The sequence below is a fragment of the Xiphias gladius genome, chromosome 21 (genome assembly GCF_016859285.1).
Source record: "Xiphias gladius isolate SHS-SW01 ecotype Sanya breed wild chromosome 21, ASM1685928v1, whole genome shotgun sequence".
In the NCBI taxonomy this organism is placed as follows: Eukaryota; Metazoa; Chordata; class Actinopteri; order Istiophoriformes; family Xiphiidae; genus Xiphias; species Xiphias gladius.
The window spans coordinates 23452662-23475288 of record NC_053420.1 but is presented as its reverse complement, the minus strand read 5'-3'; the positions used below and the strand labels follow the sequence as shown (position 1 = coordinate 23475288).

General features: G+C 41.2%; 3 protein-coding genes across 7 annotated transcripts; 2 read left to right on the top strand and 1 right to left on the bottom strand.

The window, feature by feature from the left end:
* Positions 1 to 5346: 5346 nt before the first annotated feature.
* zbtb49 (zinc finger and BTB domain containing 49) lies at positions 5347 to 10088 on the bottom strand. Of its 4 annotated transcripts, XM_040159376.1 has the most exons (9): positions 9864 to 10049; positions 9440 to 9639; positions 8227 to 9353; positions 8044 to 8090; positions 7882 to 7955; positions 7645 to 7727; positions 7287 to 7448; positions 6430 to 6681; positions 5347 to 5671 (listed from the first exon to the last, which is right to left on the bottom strand). In XM_040159376.1, exons 2-9 carry the CDS (start codon positions 9589 to 9591, stop codon positions 5658 to 5660), a joined length of 1911 nt encoding a protein of 636 aa, XP_040015310.1. In that variant the 5' UTR covers positions 9592 to 9639; positions 9864 to 10049; the 3' UTR covers positions 5347 to 5657. The 4 variants fall into 4 exon arrangements, with proteins under 4 accessions (XP_040015310.1, XP_040015308.1, XP_040015309.1 ...); XM_040159374.1 differs by having other exon boundaries at positions 5347 to 6681; positions 10013 to 10088; XM_040159375.1 differs by having other exon boundaries at positions 5347 to 6681; positions 10032 to 10077.
* Positions 10089 to 10138: 50 nt separating this feature from the next.
* On the top strand, positions 10139 to 13345 carry lyar (Ly1 antibody reactive homolog (mouse)). Its single transcript, XM_040159398.1, has 8 exons — positions 10139 to 10844; positions 11017 to 11131; positions 11243 to 11350; positions 11508 to 11588; positions 11838 to 12165; positions 12578 to 12646; positions 12812 to 12897; positions 13068 to 13345. The coding sequence occupies exons 1-8, from the start codon at positions 10723 to 10725 to the stop codon at positions 13203 to 13205; spliced, it is 1047 nt and encodes a 348-aa protein (XP_040015332.1). The 5' UTR covers positions 10139 to 10722; the 3' UTR covers positions 13206 to 13345.
* A 2864-nt stretch (positions 13346 to 16209) lies between these two features.
* On the top strand, positions 16210 to 22093 carry tmem128 (transmembrane protein 128). Of its 2 annotated transcripts, none has more exons than XM_040159403.1 (5): positions 16210 to 16382; positions 18149 to 18281; positions 18736 to 18897; positions 21172 to 21280; positions 21766 to 22093. In XM_040159403.1, exons 1-4 carry the CDS (start codon positions 16283 to 16285, stop codon positions 21269 to 21271), a joined length of 495 nt encoding a protein of 164 aa, XP_040015337.1. In that variant the 5' UTR covers positions 16210 to 16282; the 3' UTR covers positions 21272 to 21280; positions 21766 to 22093. The 2 variants fall into 2 exon arrangements, with proteins under 2 accessions (XP_040015337.1, XP_040015336.1); XM_040159402.1 differs by having other exon boundaries at positions 21492 to 22093.
* The last annotated feature ends 534 nt before the right edge of the window (positions 22094 to 22627 follow it).

Genomic DNA, 22627 nt, shown 5'->3' with positions numbered 1-22627 from the left:
AGCTAGGGCAGTTTGTCATCTAATGAGTTTGCCCAGGCAGAGAGAGAGAGAGAGAAAGAGAGAGAGACAGAATCTCACTGCAGGCAAGATGATAGAGAGTGAGGGGGGCTTCCCTGAGTCTGCTACACTGATGACAATTCCTGTAAAGCCGATTGCAAACTGCTCTGACAGCGTGGCTAATTTTACCACATCTCTACTATCGCTCCTTTGCTTTTACTCTCTCATTTTCTCCCTCCACTGTCTCTTTCCCCCTCTCCCTCTCACGCACACACACACACACACACACACACACACACACACACACACACTCACTCACTCCCTGCCTGAAGGGCTCTGTCTCTGCGATTAGGGAATCACTGAATCTGATTGGCTAATATTTTCACCATAGGAAATCAAAAGGATCTGATCAAGAAGAACGGAGTCGCTCATGTCTACTTCATCTTTTAAATTAGGATCTGTTTCAGATCATGAGCTAAAACACTTCTACTGGCTTTTCATGGAGGCCTGTCGTTTGACCTGATTGCTGGGTGTGAGATCATGGAAATATTGTGCAGACAGTATAATGTAGTTGAAAAACTGAGCTATATAGGGACAGTTCTTCTGGTATGATTTAATCAAATTGACCTAGAACTTTTTTTCCATATAAAGAAAGCAAAAATTTTGCTTTTGTGTGTTTCACCAAACTGATATGACATGATAGCATTTAAGCGATAGCCACGTACCCTACCCGAACAAAGACAAGATTCACTGGAAAGTGACAAGTCGAAAATGCATGACAAAAAAAAAAAAAAAGGTCATAGTATTGGACATACTGGAAAGTGCAGCGCAAAAACACCTAAATCAGCAATGAGCAGAAATGTGTAAATTCATGCTTTAAAGTGAGAGTACGTCACCTTTAGCAGAACAGAACAGCTGCCACTATGGCTACAAAGGACCAGTTACATCAAACCTCCCTTCACTTCCCAAGATTCTTTTGAGTCAGCTGCTCTCTGATGAGGTGCAATATGCTTACTTCTTGCTTTACTTTTGTGGGGGAAGAAAAAAGATTTAAAAAATGAATCTGTGACAAAATGTAGTGCATCTGTAGCACAAGCAGAGAAGAGTCACAAAGTCAGCGAATTGACGCAGCAATATCAGGTAATGCTGCACAGCAATATCTGAATTTTCTAATTCTCCTCTATACTTATCTCATAGCTTTGGCTCAGTGCCTGTGACTATTTGACTGTTTGAACCTCAAGTCACTGTAAACGCACCCATGGTGGAAAGCTGCCACCGCATCTTTATGCATGCTGGGAAATAAGAACCTACGAATAGACACAAAGCGCCTGAGGCAATCCCAGATGTAGCCAATCATCTCTCCCGTTTGCCCACAGTGGGTTACTGTAATATTTGGAACAGACTTTCAAAACACGACTGGTACTTGGCTGCAAAACCAACTCCCTGTTCCTCCCGGTCCCGACCCTGTTACTCTATGTGTATGTGCAGAAGCTGCCTCATTTCTTTGCTCGAGGGGGGAAACAGAGAATAACCTGTCGCACAGACTGACAGGTGTCAAAATGCGTTCAAGAAACTGAAAGTGTACTGCAGACCGAGAGAGGAACACACCTGGGTACAGTAGCTAAAGGCCAGTGTGCGTGTGCTCACCTGTGTGCGCAGAAAAGACAGGGAGAGCACAAGAGGAAGTAGAGCAGCAGACAATGAGCAGGGGGAAAGATGCAGGGCATGATTGAGTATGCAGATTCTCTTGTATTTCTGCAGGACATGCATGAATTTTTGCTCCAAGCCTCATCAGACGGATCAGTGCATTAAAACACCTTATTACAAGTGAACCTGACGACGACTTCAAGTGAACCCGCCAACACAGTGTGAATGGATCTACGCCATAATAGCACCTGTGCAGGTACGGACTGCAACCTGAGCAGATGGAGGTGAGCAGGTGCCGTCTGAGAAGAAGAGAAAAACAATAAGAGGCAGAGCAGAGCAACAGTGGGAACAATTGTCCTTCTTCTTCTCTGGTTAAGCCTCTTTCAGATTGCGACACACAGAGGAATTATAGCGCAGAGACTGGGTCGGCCACTCATCCATCTGATCCAACAATGCAACACGCCGCAACTCCACAGCAACTACTGCACAGCTGGAGCCGCTGCCAGAGCAAATGCGGTTTCAAATGCAATAATAACAGCGAATACTCGCTTGCAGAAGAGGTAGAATATTTAAAAACCCTAATGGAATTCAAACAGAAATGGAGAGTTTTTGTTATGTTAGTCATGGGAGCACGAAGAGACGGACGGATTCGTCATAGAAGAAAAAAATTAAATGTTGAGATGAGTAAGGACTATCTGTGTCAAAGACGCACATTTAGGCGAAAAGCAGCAAAAGGCAAACCGCTCCGGTCATTCATTCATTAAGTTAAATGTCACAGTTGGCCGAATTTGGGTGGATTCGTGTATTTCACACTCGCTTGTTAATTAAACCTATCCTCATACGCCTGTGACAACACAAAGCAATGAAACACGATTAGATGGCGGAACAAAAGACGAGCTCTGGAAATGTTTCTGGGCAAAACGGCTTTGGGCCTGGTCTCATTCTGCAGCAGTTAGGCAGCGTACATAATCAGGATTAACTTGAGCATGATGGGGAGAGAGAGTGGGAGCGACGGGGCCCAAGAGAGACCGAGTGGGAAGGGAGGATTCACCCTCAAAGTCGCTCATCCTGGCGACAGATAGCGACGATGGCGTGGTTATTATCCTGTAATGAATACACAGGAAGCATTTTTCTGTCCATACCAAATGGAACTGGTTTAGGTCTATCGACACCAGCAGTGTTTCCTTAAGTCAAACACACCTGGTATAAATAAAAATACCCAAATATAATCTAAAAAAATATCCAAAGATTTATTTTAAGCTGCTGCAGACATGCTAGCTGTCAAATGTATGCTATAAAATATAGTTAACCTTGTATTTTATTTTACTGTATGTGTTATTGACATACAGAGTTGTGTCACCTCATCTCTCACCATTATAAAGAACACACAATAGTCTTTGTTGTTGACGACTGCTTGATTTTTGTATGATTTTTTATCTTTTTCATGTGACAAAAAAAAACGTTTTTCATGGACTGGGTTGCTACTGTTGAGCGCTCGCACATCATTAAAGGGGCACTCCACCAATTTTACGCACACGTAACGATTCTCTCTGCCCGTTTCTTGAAAGGTTGGAAGGTTTGCACCATCGAATAACCCCTGGTGATCTTGGCCTTGGAGACCACAGTTGTTTTAAGGGGGATTATTGAGGTGTACTTTGGGATGTATACATTGCCCTGTCATGGTCAGGACATCTCTGCTGCAACCATCTGGCCATTTTTTTTTTTCAACATCTGCACGCAAGCGTTGTTACTGTGAGCATTTTAGCGTGCTGATGTTAGCATTTAGCTCAAAGCACTGCTTTAGTACAGCCTGGCTGGAGGGTCTTGGTCTTGTTTTAACCCATTTCCTTCAAGTCCCCCTGACTTTGTTGAAGTATAATATTAAATCGATGGAAACCCCTTTAAGTGGCCAAAGGAGCCTGTACAGAGAAGACTCTGGGGGTTTCTGCTCTGGAGATCCGTGTAAGAATATCACTTCCTGGACATTTTCAGTGGACACAGTGAAAACCTGTGAAGTAGCTCACGCCGATTGAGAACTGGGAGATTTGCGATGATGAGGACTGGGAACCAGGGTTGGCATTACTGTGCTGAAGTATTCTTCCTCCATGTTGTGAAGGACAGGAGGGTTTTCCTCAAGGCTCTCACACTTTGGTGTCTGTTTTAAAGTGAGAGCGTGTTCAAGTTCACCGCGGTTTGAATTACTTCTCTATGCTGTGTGAAACGTTCACACCTTTCCAGCAAAAACTGTTAAACAAAAGAGTGCGAATAAAAAACTACAAATTTGATATGCAGGTGTAGTGAGTAATATACTGTAAAAGGAGCACAGGAATGCAGGTACATAGTGACCTTCGCATACTGTATCTGCCACACACACACACTTGACACTCTTCTCAGAGTGTGAAGCGTCTGTGGTCAGATACACTTTCCCGCCCTGAGTCCCAGCTCGTCCGTCAGTGGCTGGAGTTCGGATGCAAAGGAAAACGAAGGAGAATGAACACCATGACAACAGACTTATCCAATGTGTTGCTAGGCAACTAATCCAGCAGGCATGGGGTGTCAGGGCCGGTATGATGTGACAATGAAGGCCAATTATCAACTGCCTGTCTTTTAGTGAATGCGTTCCACTCAGTGCACTGTTCACTAGTCTCGCATGCTGCAGTGGTGTTGCACAATGTGAACTGGTGCACCGTGTGCACTGGATGTGCGGTGAAAGCGAATCACACTTACTCAGTCTCCGTAAAGACCAAATCCATCCCAAGAGCAATTCTCATACTTTCAGGCACTTGACCAGAGGGGACAGACATTACGTACCATGCAACCATGTGTGTTGCTATAAATGTTGTCATTGATAGATGTTGTGTTCTGCACGAGATACTTTGCATCATTGGATTTGAAGAATACCTACCACAATCAAACCTGTGACATTACAGTATCTGAAGCTTTCTGACAATTTTCTTTGCGAAGTCCACCTTGAACTGCAGCATGTGATTTCTAGCTCCCTCTGTAGTCTTTTTACCAGTATGACACTTTAGTTGCTCAGCACAGCCCTTATGTTGATGTACAGTAGCATCTCCGTTTTATGGCGCCCACAATGCACCGTAAGTAACAAATTAAAAGGCACCTGGAGGAACCTACCTGAGACAGAGATTATGCGGTGAACATTATGAACTCATTATGAAAATTACAAACGCTTGAATACGTGGTTAATCTGGTGAATGACTATTTTTTAATCAACACAAAAGTGAAAATATGCTGATGTAAAATTGTCATCACGACACATAAAATACACCTAGTTTTAAAATAATCAATATATCAATATCTATTTTCATTTCAATGTATATTTATGTGAGTAAAGCTGCCTATAATCACCTGTATGATAATCCCACCTTGATTTTGAGGTAATGATGGACACTTACTTCTCATCTCATGCATTATTGTAGTGATTAAGTATTCAAAAAAGGAGTAAATTCTACCTCATGTGCTAAAGACACAGCGAGTGTTTGAATTTTTAAATTTTTTTTTTTTTTAAACACACAAAACAGTTAAGTCTTTAAACATTTGAGTTAAAAATATCTTGGATTTAAGATATCCTATACTACATCGTGAGCACGTGGAAAATCTAAAAATGTTTTCTATCAAAAAACAATGACACACACATTAAATAGAATGTACATAATTTATTCTTATATGAATATAGTACTAATCAACATTTGAGACTGATAATTAAAAATAGGTTTGCATTTTAACATTTTAAAGTGCAGTGCTGAATATCCACACTGAAAAAGTGCACTAACATCTTGGCTAGCTGTGATGCATCCTTGGATGATTATAGTTGGAACCTTAAAGGGCAGATCCACACAGAATCACAGAGGGCAAAAAATTGCGGCTGCGCTGCTCTTTATGGGCTGTAATATTCAAGCATGTTGCACTTCAGGCCAGACCCTCATCGGTGATGTCACAATAGCAGTCCTCCATCAGCTGTCAAAGGCTAAACACCCGCTGTTGACGTCACGTCAAGTTTTCATCCCTATGAGCAAGTGAACCGTTTCATAATTTTTAAGAAAAACTAGGAAATGCTTACTTTGATTTTGAGTAATGGCAACTCTAAAACATTTCCAGTTAGGAATAATTCATATTTGTTTGCCTCATCATAATAGCTGCCATTGTATGATACAAGCTCGTTTTAACTGATCAAGAGCCAGGCAGAAACAATCAAAATCCGCTAAGTAGACATCTGTGAAAAGTATGCATCCCCTGAACTTGCTATACTGTGCTTATCTGAAGAAGCCTTTTACTGCTCCAAGTCATTGTCATTTTGCAGAGTTTTCATTGCCAGGCCCCACAGAGTTACACTAGAAATAAACTGCCCCTCGCTGGACCTGTAGGAGCCACTATTGGGCCTGCTAGAAGATGTAAGTGAACTGCAGTGATTGTCTGTGGGAGGTGGGTAGGGCCTCCCCACCGGACCTCTGCCCACCTCCACTGACATATTCCCATTCTCCGCATACGGACCATACACAGCCTCCTGAGACAGGTGGGGTTTGGCCAGCTTCATGTGGTCTGGAGCAGCCAGGGCTGCACTTCTCTCCTGGTGGTTGGAGGAGAGGAGGTGATGTGGTACCAGGGACCGCAGCTCCGGAAGGGGAGTGGGGGTGGAGGCTGGGCTGAGGTGCATGCTGGGAGAAGGTGTATCTATATGTGGTGTTGGCTGTGGTGGTGAAGGAGTAGGTGGTGAGGGTTTCTCTAACTCTGTGTGCGGCATCATAGTGGAGAAATTCTGCTCACTGTTAGAGGCAGGAGGTCTACTGTGGATGACGGGTTTGGGGAATGAGGCTGCTCCATCTGAGCTACAAGTCTGCTCGGAGTTGTCGGTGACTGGGCTGTCGGCTGGGGCCCCCTTGCAGTGCATGTTGCTGTGTCTCCTCAACATGGCAGAGCGGGTGAAGCTCTTACCGCAGGCGTTACAGATGTAGGGTTTCTCACCGGTGTGAGAACGTATGTGACGCTGCAGGTCCCCTGAGCCAATAAAGCACTTCCCTGCGTTAATTAAGGATAAAAAACTGAAAGTGAAAAACTGTGCAGACACTAGCTACAGTCCATACAGAGTTAGAAAGTAAAGTTTTTAGGAAAAACTATGAGATGAACCTTACAGGATGAGTTTAAAACATGCTCTCACACAGCTTTATGCCTTCTGTTTTGTTCATCTTTGCAGGGAAAACAATACCATTCAACATCAGGTGGCGCCAATTAGCCTTTCCTGAGAAATTGAGTCATTAAGAATCAAAAAAAGATTGACCCTACTAGAGGTTATTACTAAATAACCCAAATTCATGTCTGATGGCCAGCAGTTATTCATACTGCTTGGAAAGCCAAATTAAAAAACATTAACTCAAGGCACTGGTACACTTATGCTTTGTCATGTATAAGTGTGGACACAAAAAAATATATAAATCATGGCAAACAGAAGGTCCATCATGCTTATCTAAAGCTGCTGCCACTGAAAGTAGATTCTTTTGCACCAAGTTCGATTTTTTTTATTTCTAAATATGAATGATTTCTTTCAAATTAAATATGTCTCCAGTAGAATCTGAAAAACCTTAACATGAATAATACTTTCAAACTAGATACAGACTGCTCCTTACCACAGGTGGCACAGCTGTGTGGTTTTTCTCCAGCGTGTCGAGCCTTGTGCTTCAGAAGCTTTCTGTGCGTGTTGAAGGATTTTCCACACTGATCACAGGTGAACGTCTTGTCTGTGGCGTGAGTCCTCTTGTGCTCCTTGAGATTGCTCAAGTTGTTAAATCCTGAGCAATAAACATGTACAGTGAGTAAGACACCAATCTCATAAACACAAAATGTGTCACAATTTCCCAGATGGGTCTCTGTAAATTGTGCAAGCTAATATTAATTGTTTGACGAGGTTCTCTTTGAAAAAAATGAGATCATTACAACAACAATACAAGGAGATTATTAGGTGTTGTTTTGAGAGATGTCACATACCTCGACCACATATATCACACAGATGTGGCTTCTCTCCTGTGTGGACCACTTTGTGACGGTGGACATCCCCTGAGGCTGTAAAACTGGAAACCACAGATTAATATTATATAAAGGGGGCACTGTAGGAACTAATTCTGTTCAGCAGCCACAGACACATGCAATAAGCAGAAAACGGACCAAAATAATTCCAAAATGAAAATATACATGAGGACAAAGGATAAATAGGAGATACTTAACCTTTTACCACATAACTCACAGATGTACGGTTTCTCTCCAGAATGTCGCCGCAAATGTGTCTGTAAATTTCCAGCCTGTAAAACAAAATCACTTATATATCTCCATATAATCTGACCACCTAAGAGCAACTGCGCCAAATCAGAATATTCCACCAGACCGTACCTGTGAGAAGTTTCTCCCACAAATGTTACACTGAAAGGGCTTCTCACCTGCAACAAGAAAGGCAGATTTGGGTTTGAAAATATTCATGCAATTAATCCTACAAAATCCTTTTTTTTTTTAAAATCTGAAATGTATTATTGTTTATCATTGGGTGCTTATAAGGGAATTATAAACTGTAAATACCGGTATGTGAGCGCTTGTGCAGCTCTAGGTTGCTAGGGTGTTTGAAAATCTTCCCACACACATCACAACAATACTGCTTGTGTCCTGTCTGCTGCTGTGGCTCTGGCACCGTCTTCAGATTTTGCTCCTCTTGGGTCACAGGTGGAGGACTGGGAAGTTGTGCATCTGTCGCCGTCTCAGGAACCTTCTCTCCACCCCCAGCAATGCTCTCAACAGGAGCTTCTGGAGTTTCAGACTGGACTACAGACTCTTCTTGATGACTCTCCTTGGGACAGCTGAGGATGGGTTCACTGACAGATTCAGCACACATCTCCTCCAAAGCCTTCTGAGACCTCAGGTAGTTGTATTTTTTCAGGTACACAGCCTTCTTTGGGCGCACGGGCCTGTTGAGCATGGAGTCTGCTGGGTCAGAGTTAGGATTGTTTAAATTTTCTGAAGGTGTTAAAGAGGAGACAGAGTTATTTTCCACTGCCACAGATGTGCTGGGAGGATTGGGCTGAACAGTCTTTCCTGAGGATCCAGGTGTGTTGCTGCCTCCCTGGCTGACCCTGAGCTGACACTGTTGCTCTTCCACCACCACCAAAGGACCCGGGCCTTGATTTGAAGCTGCACTATTAGTCTGAATTGCGCTTTGTTTGAAGTACTGCTTGCTGTAGAAGTTACGGAGCTTGTAGCCATGGACTAACTGCTTTTCTACAGGTGCCTGAGTGCTGCTAGCTGTGTCACAGTTTGAGCTGCTATTCGGCACAGAAACTGGCACCCTTTTGGTCTGGTCCACGTCATTGCTGAGGCTCGGCCTCTGGGCTTCAGATGGACAGTGGAGGTCAACATCATGAGGAAGACCGCTCCCCAAGAGGCAGTCGTGCTCAGAGCTCAGCATGCCTGGGAGAGAAAATGATGGGATTTCCACTGGGGGAGGACAAGGCTTGAGGAAAGCATTACACATGCTCTGCACGTTTGGAACCTGCAGGCACTGAGCGATGTCCAGGAGAGCTTGCACATTATCCTGGTTGATGTCCAGGTGGGAGGTGTACATGTAGTCCAATATTTGGCCGATACCACTGACATCCTGGATAACCAAGTTGAACACTTCGTTCTTCTGACTAGGGGAATTTTGGAACAAAGACCTGGAAAGATCAAAGAGAAACGAGTGGAAATTCAAACACATTCACTGATGTGCCACTACATTAAATATATGAAGACATAAAGGCACCTGAAATAGGAGCTGAAAGCAGCCAGGACATTTTTGTGAGCTTTGAAGCAGACACCTTTGACCACCAGCATGCAGTCACACAGCAGCCCCTGAATCCTCTGCTCCTGGAGCTGCTGCAGGAGGTAGGAGCTGTGGCTGGACAGGCTGTCCATGGTCACTCAGCTGCTGGACCACTCACCTCCAACTTCTCCATCAAGAAGCTGGCCAAGGGGACACATTCAAAAAAAAGGACAACTCACTTAGAAGTTATTTATTATCCCTCTGGGAAGCTAATCCTTGAAATGCACCCCGATTAAAAATGACTCAAGCGAGTGCTGGGAACATCTTTCAGGTGGTAATATTCATATATATAATTCAACAACCGCGCAGAATCCTGTGTGTCAGTGCTACGAGACCACCCATGCAAAAATTGGACAAAAATTACCATCGAGCGAACTACAGGGCTATGCTAACCAACCACCGCGATAACTGGTGTGAATCGGTCCTGCGTCAAAAGAGTAACAATTTCGGCCGAAACTGAGAGTCCTAAATGTCTTAAGTTCAGCGACCTTAGTGATAAAGATACGTCCAGACCTGCATTAAAGGTTTCCACCTTTTATTTGGATGACGGGTCACTTTTTGAGTGCGGTAACGCTGCATCACATCCTGGTGCGGCTCGAATTTCGGCCTGCATAAACGTGAAACAGGTAACGTGATAATAGCATTGTGGGACTCGCGTGTCGTCGCGTGATTGAATAACATATTTTAACGTGACAAGATTGTGTAGCTTTACATGCTGAAAGTCGCTGTATGTAGCTTTTCAATGTAAAAAAAAAAAAAAAAAGGTTTGGACAATATTCGGCTCTACTCGGGTAGGAACTCCTCTTCGGCTGCTTTTGCACACGGAAGACTGATAACGTAGCTGCCGATTGTCAATGTGGTCACGTGTGTTTTGAAAAGTTTTAACGGATGGAAAAGAGCAGGAGCTTCGTTGCTTTCAAATGCTATTTTGAAGCAAAACAAGTCTAACATCGCGACTCACCGCATTTATACCTTTTGACAAACCTGCCGCTATTGTCCCAGCAGCTGTTTTACTTTAACACTCGCTAGCTTTAGATAACGTTACCTGCCTGTCTTTGGCTAACATTAGCTTATAGCAGCGCTGTGGACAGTCGGGTCTCGCTGTCTCAAGGGGAATTATACCTGTTCCGTTTTAAACGCTGGTGCCTATAGCTTCAGTTAGACTGCGTTTCAGCAGACTCGGTTGAGTTTAGGTTATCCAGGTTTAGAGGTCTCGTCCAAAAATGGTGTTTTTCACCTGCAACGCGTGCGGTGAATCACTGAAAAAAGCTCAGGTTGATAAACACGTGAACATGTGCCGGGGCTGCCAGGTGCTGTCCTGCATCGACTGTGGAAAAGACTTTTGGTAACGGTCGAGTGTTTACTGTCTTCTCTTTTTCTGTGTACTGAAGGTAGATGCAACCACTTAGCCCCCAATCTCACAGTGCTACATGGATAATGGATAGAAAGACTACTTAATTAAATCCCAAAAGGAACTTGCATGTGTGCAATGGTGTTTCTCTGTACGTGTTGAACAGGGGGGGTGACTACAAGAACCACAATAAATGTATCAGTGAAGATCAGAAGTACGGAGGCAAAGGCTACGAGGCTAAGGCAAACAAAGGAGATGTGAAGCAGCAGCAGTGGATCCAGGTGAAATGCAGAGAAATGATGCGCATGTCTCTGAAAACGTTCTTAATGCGTCAGCCAGGAAAGTGTTTTTTCTTAGTGTTTCTAACTAACTTGATATTTCTCCTACTGAAGAGAATCCACGAAGCCATGAACAAACCTGGGGTCAGTGCAAAGCTAAAGGATGTTCTCATACAAGTCAGTGCGTATGATAACGTCCCTAGAAAGAAGGCCAAGTTTCAGGTTGGTGTGTCTTCAAATTGTAGCAATAACTTTATTCTTTATTGAGCAGACAGTTTGGTAATCACCTGCATCTCCCTGAAAGCATGAGTGTGTGTGTAGTGGGACCTCGACCTTTCATGTCTTAACTAATTATTTTCATGTTGTGACTCTTTGTCAGAACTGGATGAGAAACAGTCTTAAAATAGCCAACACCAGTCTTCATGATGAAGTCTGGAACATCCTCGCTGCAGCTGACAATGTAAGTTCGTCTGCTCAAAGGTATTAGTTACTTTAGTTCACCGGTCAAATCCAATTGAAATGCAACTATTGGCTCCAAAATACATTGAAAACATGTCACAAATAGACGACATGGCAGCAATATGCTCCTTTTATATGGTTTACCCTCTGCTGGTTGGTTTTAACAAATACTGTCAAGGAAAGAAAAAAAAAAGTTTGCAATGTTTTCAATATCTAAACTGATTTTCCTTCGCCACCTAAAATCTTACAGGCTCCGGAGGTCCCCCAGCAGACTACAAAAGATGAACAGACAGTGGCTGAAGTCAAAGTGCATACTAATGGCAATGAAAAGCAGAATGGCCAGCCAGATGTTGAGAAGAAGAAGCTGAACAAACGGGAGCGTAAAGAGGCCCGTCAGCAGAAGAACGGAAAAGCTAAGAAAGGTGCAGAAAAAACACTCTCACAAGAGCCAGAGGAAGACAAGGCAGGCAAAAAGAAACAGAGGGACAGAAAGAGAAAGCACAGCTGTGAAGAGGACGGAGATGAAGAGCAGAATGGGCACAGTGCTGAAAATGAGACATTAAGCAAGAAAACGAAGAGTAAGTCAGACATTTATTGAAAGGTCCACACATGGTTTGTTCCTTTTATACTCAGCCAATGTGGAGTTAATCTGTTAGTATGTTGTCAATAGTAGTAATGTAACATATAAATAAAATTTTCATGCTTCTCATTACACAATGTGTAATGGCCATATGTTTGCATATCAGCAGCTTTGTGAAGTTTGTTTAGCCTCAAAATGTAGGTAAATAATTAAGATTTTGAGGAAACACTCAAACTAATGTCCACCTGTGAACATTATGCACATATGTTCATGTATTTAATGGTGTACTCTTTATAAATAAGACCCATTGTCCTCCTCTCCATCCATCTGTTTATTTTTTGATGGTAACGTGTAGACCAGTGTATTTCAGGATTTACTTTCCTATATAACTTTTACTTTCCCTTTCCCAGTTGACAAAACAGCAGAGGCTGCTGATGTAGACATGTCAGAGGAGACTGAGGATCAAACTGCTTCCAAAGGTAACACGGTTTAGTACATTACTTTGATAAACGGCGGTTTTAAATAATGAAGCCACCAGGGGTCAGTGTTGTTTCTTTTGTTGACCATGAGAAAATGACCCTCAGCAGGATATTCTCAATACTAGAAGCTTTTTTTTTTTTTTTTTGCTTCTGATCAATTTACAGGCAAATTCAACTGGAAGGGGAATATCAAAGCAGTACTGAGAGACTCACCTGACCAGGAACTGTCGTTGAAGAAAATTAGGAAGAAGGTGAGGCATGGGGTATTGTAATTAGTCCTTGTACATGAGGCTATAGTTTGTTGTTTGCATAGCAACCCATCTGATTTCTAAACTCAGCGTGTTCTTCTAAAAAGTATTTTTTGAAAATGAGACTTGTCTTTGGTTTGATATGATTTTAAGAGCTTGTTCCTCTTTCACAGGTTGTGGCAGCATACTATTCTTTCACTGGTGATGGAAATTTTAAAACGGAGGAGGAGGTTCTAGCACTATTCAACAAGAAGATCAACAACAATCCCAAATTTAGAGTTTTGAAAGACAGAGTTAGACTTGTAAAGTAGACTTTTTCATCTCACCCCTCTGACATGAAATGTATGTTCATAGACTTTTAAATTTAAAAGCCATTGTTGTCTGCCATTCTCTTTTGGATGTTTTTATACAGATGACATAATCTCGAAGATTAAATCATTTTATAACTGAATTATGTGTCCTGTCTTGGATTGCAGTAGGCCTGGTCAGCATGAGTTTTACAAATTACCCCAGAACGTGTCAGTGTTGTTTAATGTATAAAATGACAATTGTGATATACGGTTGCTCTCCTACATTCCAAGCCCACGGTAAGACTGGGAAATGGCACTTTATCTGTGGGATTGGATGTTGGAGTGGGGGAAGGGAAACAGGAGAGGTGCACCTGAGGTGAATTTGACTCTCACACGGGACGAAGCTAATGCACATTCCTCGGCACCCCGAACGGGGTTCACTTGGCCAGGGACACAGAAGCTCCATAGAAGCAAGATGCTTGGTGTCAGCCTCAGGTGAAGTTTTAATGCTGTCTGATTTTCCACCGCTAGAATGAGCAGCCTCTTTACCCTGTGTACACACACACACACACACACACACACACACACACACACACAGGAAGAGCTTCAGGAGGAAATCTGCCCATCTTTATGAAGCTCTGCTTATCCCAGCAGGTTTAACACTGATTCACATTCACACTGCTCACCTGTAATTGTATATTGCATACTTTGGGTATTAGTCAAGCTTTTACTAAAGTTTGCTAGTATTAAAATGGAGTCAGTGGGACTCAATATTGCTTAATGCTTTTGTTTTAATCCAGACCCCAGAGGATAACCAGAAAAACAGAAAGTAAGCCCATATTTCCTGTTGCAAAACAAATCTGGATGGCCAGATCAACATTTCCTTTCAGCCATTAAATGTTGCAGGATGAACTGTGGGGCCAGTATGTTTTGCATGCGGCAGTTTCATCACTGAGCTCTGATCTTAATGGCAGCCAAAGCTATCTGAACAATTACACGTTCAAGTAAATGGGTACTTCGGACATCAAAGTGAGACTATGCAATTTCTGAAAGAAGAAACAACACTATTTGTCTCACAAATGAAAAGTTGAATTCATAGGATATGAAACACACCCTTTTTTTTCTCTCTCTTCTTCAGCCTTGGTAGCTGGTATGACCATTATCTTATAGTAGCTAACGTTAGCTAATGTTTGGAAACTTTTGTTTGATATTGCTGTGTATCTGACATTATTTAGTAAGTTGTCTGACCTAATGAGCCTTCTCTACTTGTGCTACTGTTCCATTATTTGTTACTATTTACAATTATTGTTTATTTGTCACTGAAGTGATAAAACACACCCTTGCGTAATGCAATAGCCTGCTTGAGGGCTTTTGCTGTTACTGCCCTTACTGTGTCTGGTATGATCGGCAGCTTAAAGTGGCTAATGTTAGCAAGCCTTAGATAGATATTACTGTACCAACATTATTTAGCTAGCTCTATAGTCTTCTTCTGCTTGTCTTATAATTACACTACATTTTAGCATTTGTCATTATCCTGTATTTGTCACATGTGGCGACTATCCAGCAAAAGTTACACAGTCTCACCTTAATGTTCTTCTTGTGCTGGGATAGGGGGATGGTAAACATGACCAAGTACTTATCCTCAGAGTAAGCACCAAACTTGCAAGGGTGGCACCACAGAGTGTGAGGCAAATCTCTTACCTGGTGCATCTGCTCAGGAACAAGAACTGTCCATGGATGCAAAGTAACTGATGAACCAGTTGCCTTTACTTGATAGTGGGCAGAAGTCACATGTTTCCCTAAAGGTGACTACATGCTAGCGAGGGCCATTTACCCTTTTAATATAAGCAAGGATGGTTAAATATTAGTGACAACTCTTAGTATAATTCAATACTTAACAACAACACCACAGATTACAGGCTCCAAAAATAAAGCACTGTTTCAACAAAAGCTGAACATTCTAACCTTCACAATGGTAGGATTTATTACAGGACTGTTGTAATAGTCTACATTAGTTTCAGATACATACCTAATAAACTGGCACAAAAGTGGGCAGTTGTGACTGTTTTGCTGCTGACATACCGGAAGAGTGGTAGCAGCCAGCAGTAAAGTATTATTCACTCTTCTTCACTGCACATGCCCTGGCTTTGCCTCGTTGAAAGTTTTTAATTGAGAATGAAATACGACAAAGGTATCAGCAGTGTCAGATTCTTGCCAGCACTATGTAAAGGTAGACATTCAAGATAAACTTTGGAATACAGCCAGCTACTATGCATTCTGCAAAGTTTATGAGGGATGGGAGCAAATGTGCCTGGTCAGACTTTTTTTGTGCAAACATCCTCAGTTACCCTGTGAGGGTATTTTTTTCCAGCTCAGTGGTCCAGTTTGTCTAATGCTATTTGTATCAAGATGGTTCTTAAGGAAGATGTACACAAAACACTCTTACTGGTTAACCCTTGTTGTTTATCTCAAGTGACTTCATCAGGGTATGGTTTTCTGCATAATAGTTGTAGCAATAATTTGTTATACTGTAAATGTAATGATAAAAGTGTTTGCTTTTCTAGTTCTATACTTCTATACAAGTTTGATATTGAATAACCTGCTGCTCTATGCCAAGTTTTGTATTCTTACATGTTAATGGAGGAAAACTAAACATTTTTTTCCATATTCAAAAGGGACCCTGTGGACCATGTACATTTAGTTTAGTTTATTAATTTTCACAGGTAACAAAAACAAAAAGTAGATTACTTTAAAGGATTAAAATAACAACAACAATATTCCAGTTTACGTGTCTTTAAAACATCAATTCACATTTTACAACCTCACAACCTCACTAAAATTTTAAGTTATCTTCGTGATAGTTTTTAAACTTTAATCTTAATACAATTAATAATATGTTATACGTGTAATGTGTTTGTTCACTTACTTGATATGTATCCATTCTTTTTCTGTAGCCATACCTTGCCATTTACTAAATTCTGTTATTTCTATAACAAAAAACTACAACTGTCGCTTTCAAGTGCGTCATAAAAAAGCGACTCTGAGCACTCAGTAGTTAGCTTTCAGAGCTTATCCGAGTTGATGATAGCGTCAACATAATGCTTAACGACAGCGAGCTGGCAACGTTGCGGAATAGATTTAAGAGAGATGCGGAGTTTCTTATGCAAACAACGACAGCGGGTGACGAAGATGAAAGGAGTAAGCCTCAGGAAAATTATGTTGGCTCACAAAACTAGCCAACTTTAACCAGATTTCTGATGGTTGGGGTATACTTCCTGTAGCTAAGTGCTAGTGGCAGAGTGTCAAATAAACACAGCTTGCGCAGCTAACCTGAGCAAACATTACTGTTAAAAAAGTAGCTTACTTTTTCTGGTTAAATCTATTGAATGGCCATTCTGTAGTCGGCATAGTCTTTAAGCAACTTGACGTGTTGCTTTCACGAAACTACCGGTATGGCTAGATACAAGACCCTTTAAAGTATATTAGAAAAGACACACTCAGTTGGCAGTTTATAAGGAACACTTAGCTAAAACTAATGCAGTCTAATACAGCAGTCCTGCAGTAAACCATACTTCAATGAAGTCTGAAGTACTCAAGTTTTCTTGAAACTGTTTTAGAGAAGTGTTGATCCAACTGTGCCCATTTTGGAGGATGTGTTTTATAGTGCTGTTGATCTGTATTTTATACAGAGTGGTGTTCCTGTAATTTAGCCTACCCTCATTGGTATAAATGGGGTGGACAAAGTAAAAGAAACACCTATCAGTATAATGTAATACAGTTCAACAGCACCACAAACTACAGCCTCCAAAATACCATTAAGCTGAATCAACACCTCTCTAAAACAGTTTCAAGAAACACTGAACTGCCTTTGTGACAGTATGGTTTACTGCAGGCCTGTTATTTTAGACTGCAATAGTTTTAGCTTGGTGTACCTAATACTAGTAGCTGAGTGTATATGCAGTACTAATTGTGACTGCAACATTTTTTTTTTTTTATTCTAAGGGGGGTTTGTAGCCAGCTTGTACAGAGGACAATTGTCCAACTTCGAGGCCCCCGGCGGCACAAATCCAGCAATTCTTGATTGTTTTGACTGTGAGCGAACGCTGTGTCAGCTCAGCAACATAGTACAGGGAAACTGTACTCCTACGCTGTCCCCAGTCCAAGGGTGATCTCTTTGCCAGTGTAAACTGATAACTTTAATACAAGCAACAGACCAAACATTTGTCATGTGGTCATCCCTTTCATATTAATGACTGTGAATATTCCAGTTTACGTACCCACAGTTGTCCCTCTGGCAAGGCGACTTGCTATAGTGTATCTTGTGAGCAAGAAGGACCACTAGGCGTAACTTTGGTTAAAGATGTAGGTGAACTGTTGTCCTGGGGCAGGGGGTTCATTGTGAACTCTGCACGGAGTAGACCAGTATGCTAAAGCACTTCAGCAGCCAACAACAGGCTCCAATAGGTTTAATCAAGCAGTAAATTATAGAGATTAATAGCTCTCTGAGAAGTAGGATTATCTCAAACAAAACTATCAGTTTCACCTCAAAAGCTCTTTAAACCCAAGGGCTGGGGATTTGGCACATTCTGTTAAAACAAGACAAATCTCGTTTTTGGTAGTAAATCGTATAGCATACTGTAACGCTTTCAGTGCCTCTTAGAATTTAGTTTACTTTGAGTTATGCAGTGTGCTACTGTTGAATGGTACCACTACTGTGTTAAATGTCTTTATATTTCTGACCTAATGGTAAAACACTTTGAGTGTAGCATAGCTTTTGTGGGCGTGTGAGTTGTTGGGTAAGGATTAAGTGTGATTGCTGTGAATCAGTTTGTTATAATCTGTACTTAGATCTCTACTTTCAAAGTCCTAATATAATGAATCCTGCTCTTAAAGTGGATGCAGGGATTGAAACTCCCATTCGTAGAATTTTAGACATAGTTGTTTCCTTTTCTACTACCTTTCAGATCAGGAGGAAAAAGATGCCAGACCTCTCCCTCGCATTAACAGACACTCCATTTTCTGGATCGTGGCGTCTATAGGTGTGACCTACTACGTGGATTTCCTCCGCAACATCATGGAGAACGATGATATTAAGAGGTGACTGAGCTATGGGGAAGACACAAAAATTCCCTACACATCTTATTCACACGTTCTATATTTCTTACATTATAAACACTCAAAAGTAAATCAAGTGCGATAGGTAACCGGTAATGTTATGTAGATAAGTATGAGATCATTATTCCAGTGTGACTTATTTTCAGTTTCCAGTAATAACACACCAAGTTTTTTGTTTTCTATAAATGACCTACAGTGTACACGCAGTAAGCCTTGCTCTAGGAAAGCCTCTATTGTTATGGAGGGTGGTTGCTCATGGAAAACATCAAAGATATATATTTTTTTGTTTTCTTTTTCAGTGGTACCCTTGGTAAATGATACGGATGAAACCACTGGTATCTGATACCACTGGGAAGCTTTTTGTGCTATTGTTAATGAGACTGTCTTTTGTATTTGAATAGCTTCAATAAGTCTTATTATAACGCCTTTTTTCCAGTTGGTGGTTCAATGTCGGTCTGGTACTCCTTGGGATCTGCCTGTCTCTGGCCATGTTCTGCATTGTGTACCTGGAGTGGTTCAAAGGCATCCAGCACTATGACCAAGAGTATCCCGCCATTCCTCCCCTCACCACTGCAGCCTTTATTGCTGCATCATGCAGGTAAAACAGGCAGAAAAAGGTGAAACTGCAAACTGCTTCAACAAGCTGTAATCCTTTCAATTTCATAATAACAGCTCAACCATACCAACTGTTACAACATCTGACATACTGTCCCTCTCCTTTTCAAACGTGCCTAATTTAACATTTTCAATTTTTTTGGGCACATGATTAAAGGGGAGACAAATTTGGGTTATTGGTATCAGCCTCAAAAATCGAATACCCGTCAGGCTTTTAGCTGTCATGTTTGAAACCCAAAAGGGCACACCCCAAACTGTTTCCACAAAGTTGGAAGCACACTGTTTTTTAAAATATCATCGTATGCCGTAACATTAAGAATTTCATTGAATTGAACTAAGGTGCCTAGCCCAAACAATGGAAAAATAGGCCTAGATCAAAAGTATGTGGGCAGCGCTGTGGTGTATTCGCCAGCCTTTTAGACAGCTTTTGGTTTGCCTTCTAGCTTTGGGCCTTTGGCTTTCTAAAAGCTCGACTTTTTATGTCAGTGACTTTACTTTGGCTCTCTGCTGTTTCCTGCTGGACAGGTAGCAGGTAGCTCTTTGCTGGAATTTGCTGGTGTTGACTCCCAGTTGGTTCTACAATACTAGCAACCTGGTCCATAATCATCCATTCAGCCATTAAATGTTAATATCATAAATATTTCTTAATGTTGTTTAATAGCCCTTACATACCCCTGTACATTCAACATAGGTGTTTTCACTTAGTTTGCCTGATTAGACCTCAGGACTGTGCAGAAATGTACAGACGAATCCCAACTTTTTGATTACTTAGCCATAATAGTTAGAAATAATCATGACTATTAATGGCTAAATGTGAATTGAAATTGCCCTGTCAGCTAATGCATTAAAGGTCCTTTATTTTAACACTTATAGTTATATCTGTACTGTTTATGTGTGTGTATTAAAGACTTCTGTGATGGTGTTAACAAAAAAATAGCGCTGATTTGATTTTTTTTTCCCCCGCTTTTCTGAGGTCCTCTTTCTGTCCCAGCCACACACAATCAGATTTTGTTTCTAGGCGGAAGTAACCGCCCACTATTCATCAGCAAACACTCTCATTGGCTAAGCACAGATCTACTCACGAGGCGGCCTGGGATCATATTAGGTAGAGGGCTGTGGTAAACATGGCTGCAGGATCGGTAAGACACAAAATGTGGATCATAATATATACGTACTGTTACATTCACAGTTCACCAAGCTCTACACCGATCAGCACGCCTCTGTCTGCCCTAACAGCGGCCACACCGCCGCCCACTCACTCACACACTTCGCAACTTTACTGTTAGCCGTTAGCCTGCACACTGCAGCTAAAACACTAGTGGTACCTAAAACTCTCAAGACGGCCCAAACAGCAAAGTCCATGCTCTTCAACATAACTGCTAGCAAAACTGTCCTTAACTTACAGATACCAGGACAAGTTTGTTTACACTGTCTTACCCCCCCACAGACGACTCAGCTGCTGGCCGCCTATTGGTTATCCTGTTTCGACATAGAAACCAGATCAAATTCTTACTGGAGTGTAAAAGCTGGGGGTCATCTTGTTGTGGGGGAGCTAGAGGAATGGGAGTAGTAAGCAACTTACTATTTTCACAAAGTTTTATTTACACCTCCGAGTTAATAAAAAACACATCTTCACAATATGGGACCTTTTATAACATTTTATTCCTGGCTGGTGTTATTTATTTGATCACTGACATCTCAAGTCCCAACGATACTTTAATCAGTGGGCCACTTAGCTTTCTTTGTCCTTTGATTAGCTAATCTACCTTGAGCCCGTCAATCATGAGCCCATTTTCATGTGAATTTGTGTCATTCACATGGTTAATTGGAGTCAGTGATTAGATGATAGTGAAACGCTGTCAAATGCAAATGCCTTAGGGTGCAAGGAGTGCGGAGCTTGAACATGTTTGAGTGGAGTAAGCCTGAGTGTGTAAGCTTGTCTTGTATGTTCTTGCTGGTTCTGAGTTTTGCTGTGTTAGCACTAGTAAATAAAGATTCTCTGTCATTGAATAGCTCCCCACATTCTCCTGTTTAATTCTTCCTGGCCTGCTGGGAAGCCGTTATTTCCGCTTTCTTATCAAGTGGATACATAATAAGCTTCGGATCACTGCTTCTATAATGCTTTTACACATTATGTGTAAAACATGACAGTGTAGGATGCACCTGTTTGCAGCAGTTTCTTATCAAACATTTTCTTTTTTTCATTAAATTCGATAAATGTGCATAAATGTAAGTGATATTTGTCCTTCTCTTTCAGCTTTAACATAGCACTGTGGCCAGTGTGGTCCTTCTTCACTCCACTCATCCTCTTCACACAGTTCATGGGTGTGGTCATGTTCATCTCTTTGCTTGGATGAATGTGACAGGTGAGGATGAGAGTTTTGTTTTGTTTTTTGTTTTTTTTTGTTTTTTTAACTCTGCCGTGATGTTTTTTAATCTCCACAAAATGTCTATTGTTAAATGAACAACATTGTAGTTGGCCATAAATTGTTGACCATATATGTGGAGAGAAATTAAATGTTACATAATTGGGTGTCATGCTAGAATCTCAACTTTACATAATCTTTTGTTTTGCAGCTCCAGAACGATGCATTGTTGACCACAATGTTGGGTTTTGTTTTTATAGTTTTTCTCTATTGTTTCCGCATGTCACCCTGTTTCCCCAGTGTACTCTTCCATTTCACTAAACCTCACACTTTCTCTCTTGAATGAAACCGATGCAAACACAGGAAACACACCTGTAATAAAGATGTTGAGAACAGGCCTTTTTCACAGCAGACATGTTGACTTGTCATAGTAGAGAAGGCACAGGTGTAAGTAATAACATTAACTATGGCCCTGTTCTATTCAGGTGTCCCAGTGAGCCAACGTGCACAATACAGGGACCCTGAAACCGAAGCAGCTAAATGGAATTCAGCCATTATTAATTTAAGCATCTATTACCTGCGCTTTTCCTACTCTGACATCAAAATCTCTTCTGTAAAACTTGCATATTGTGCTTATCTGTACAAAAAAAAGTGTAAAACCAGTGGAGATAACTTCAAGAAAAAGTGTTCCAATATTTATAACTGTATTAATAAAACCAACAAAGTTTGAAAATATTTGATTTTTATTAAGCAGTTTGTAGTGAAGTATGTAAAGATGTCTGCTTATATCGGTAAAATGTTTTTTTATTTAATAAATTTTTATAACTCATTTCAATAACTGTAAAATTGTTGCTGTTAATTGACGAAGCACAACAGTGGGGGAAAAAAACGTTCTTTATAACTACAACAGTGCAAGATACAAAGTTTGAACTGTGATTGCAACTAAAATCTCTCCTAAATCCAGAACCCTGGCCCAACTTGATTGAAAGCTTATAAGTGACTAAGAGGACAATTCAAAATTGATTTTAATCTTCTTTTTCCCTTTCTGACCTATTACACATACTGTTAACACCACATATAACCTAAGTAAGACTCTCTTACAAATTTATACACCTATCAAATCTAACGCAATCCAATACAACAGCTCTTCGTGAATTATAGGTTTGGGTTGTGTTTCAAATTTTTTGTCCACCCACGTTTACACACATGGCAGAAGAACCTCTCAATATGAAGTAATGCAAAACAACAATACTCACTACAGCCGCCGGATGACATTGCACCAATAAAACAGTGAAACTGTATGTAGTAAAGGACATCCTAATGAGGCAAATGCCTTTGCTCAATATA

Coding starts and splice junctions, on each gene's coding strand:
- zbtb49 (XM_040159374.1), bottom strand. CDS start 9,591: ATGGACAGCCTGTCCAGCCACAGCTCCTACCTCCTGCAGCAGCTCCAG. Junction 7,956..8,043: donor GTGGGAGAAACTTCTCACAG/GTACGGTCTGGT, acceptor TTTGTTTTACAG/GCTGGAAATTTACAGACACA. Junction 7,449..7,644: donor GTGTGATATATGTGGTCGAG/GTATGTGACATC, acceptor TTTATTGCTCAG/GATTTAACAACTTGAGCAAT.
- tmem128 (XM_040159403.1), top strand. CDS start 16,283: ATGCTTAACGACAGCGAGCTGGCAACGTTGCGGAATAGATTTAAGAGA. Junction 16,383..18,148: donor GGGTGACGAAGATGAAAGGA/GTAAGCCTCAGG, acceptor ACTACCTTTCAG/ATCAGGAGGAAAAAGATGCC. Junction 18,282..18,735: donor GAGAACGATGATATTAAGAG/GTGACTGAGCTA, acceptor CCTTTTTTCCAG/TTGGTGGTTCAATGTCGGTC.
- lyar (XM_040159398.1), top strand. CDS start 10,723: ATGGTGTTTTTCACCTGCAACGCGTGCGGTGAATCACTGAAAAAAGCT. Junction 11,132..11,242: donor AGCAGCAGCAGTGGATCCAG/GTGAAATGCAGA, acceptor CTCCTACTGAAG/AGAATCCACGAAGCCATGAA. Junction 12,647..12,811: donor GGATCAAACTGCTTCCAAAG/GTAACACGGTTT, acceptor ATCAATTTACAG/GCAAATTCAACTGGAAGGGG.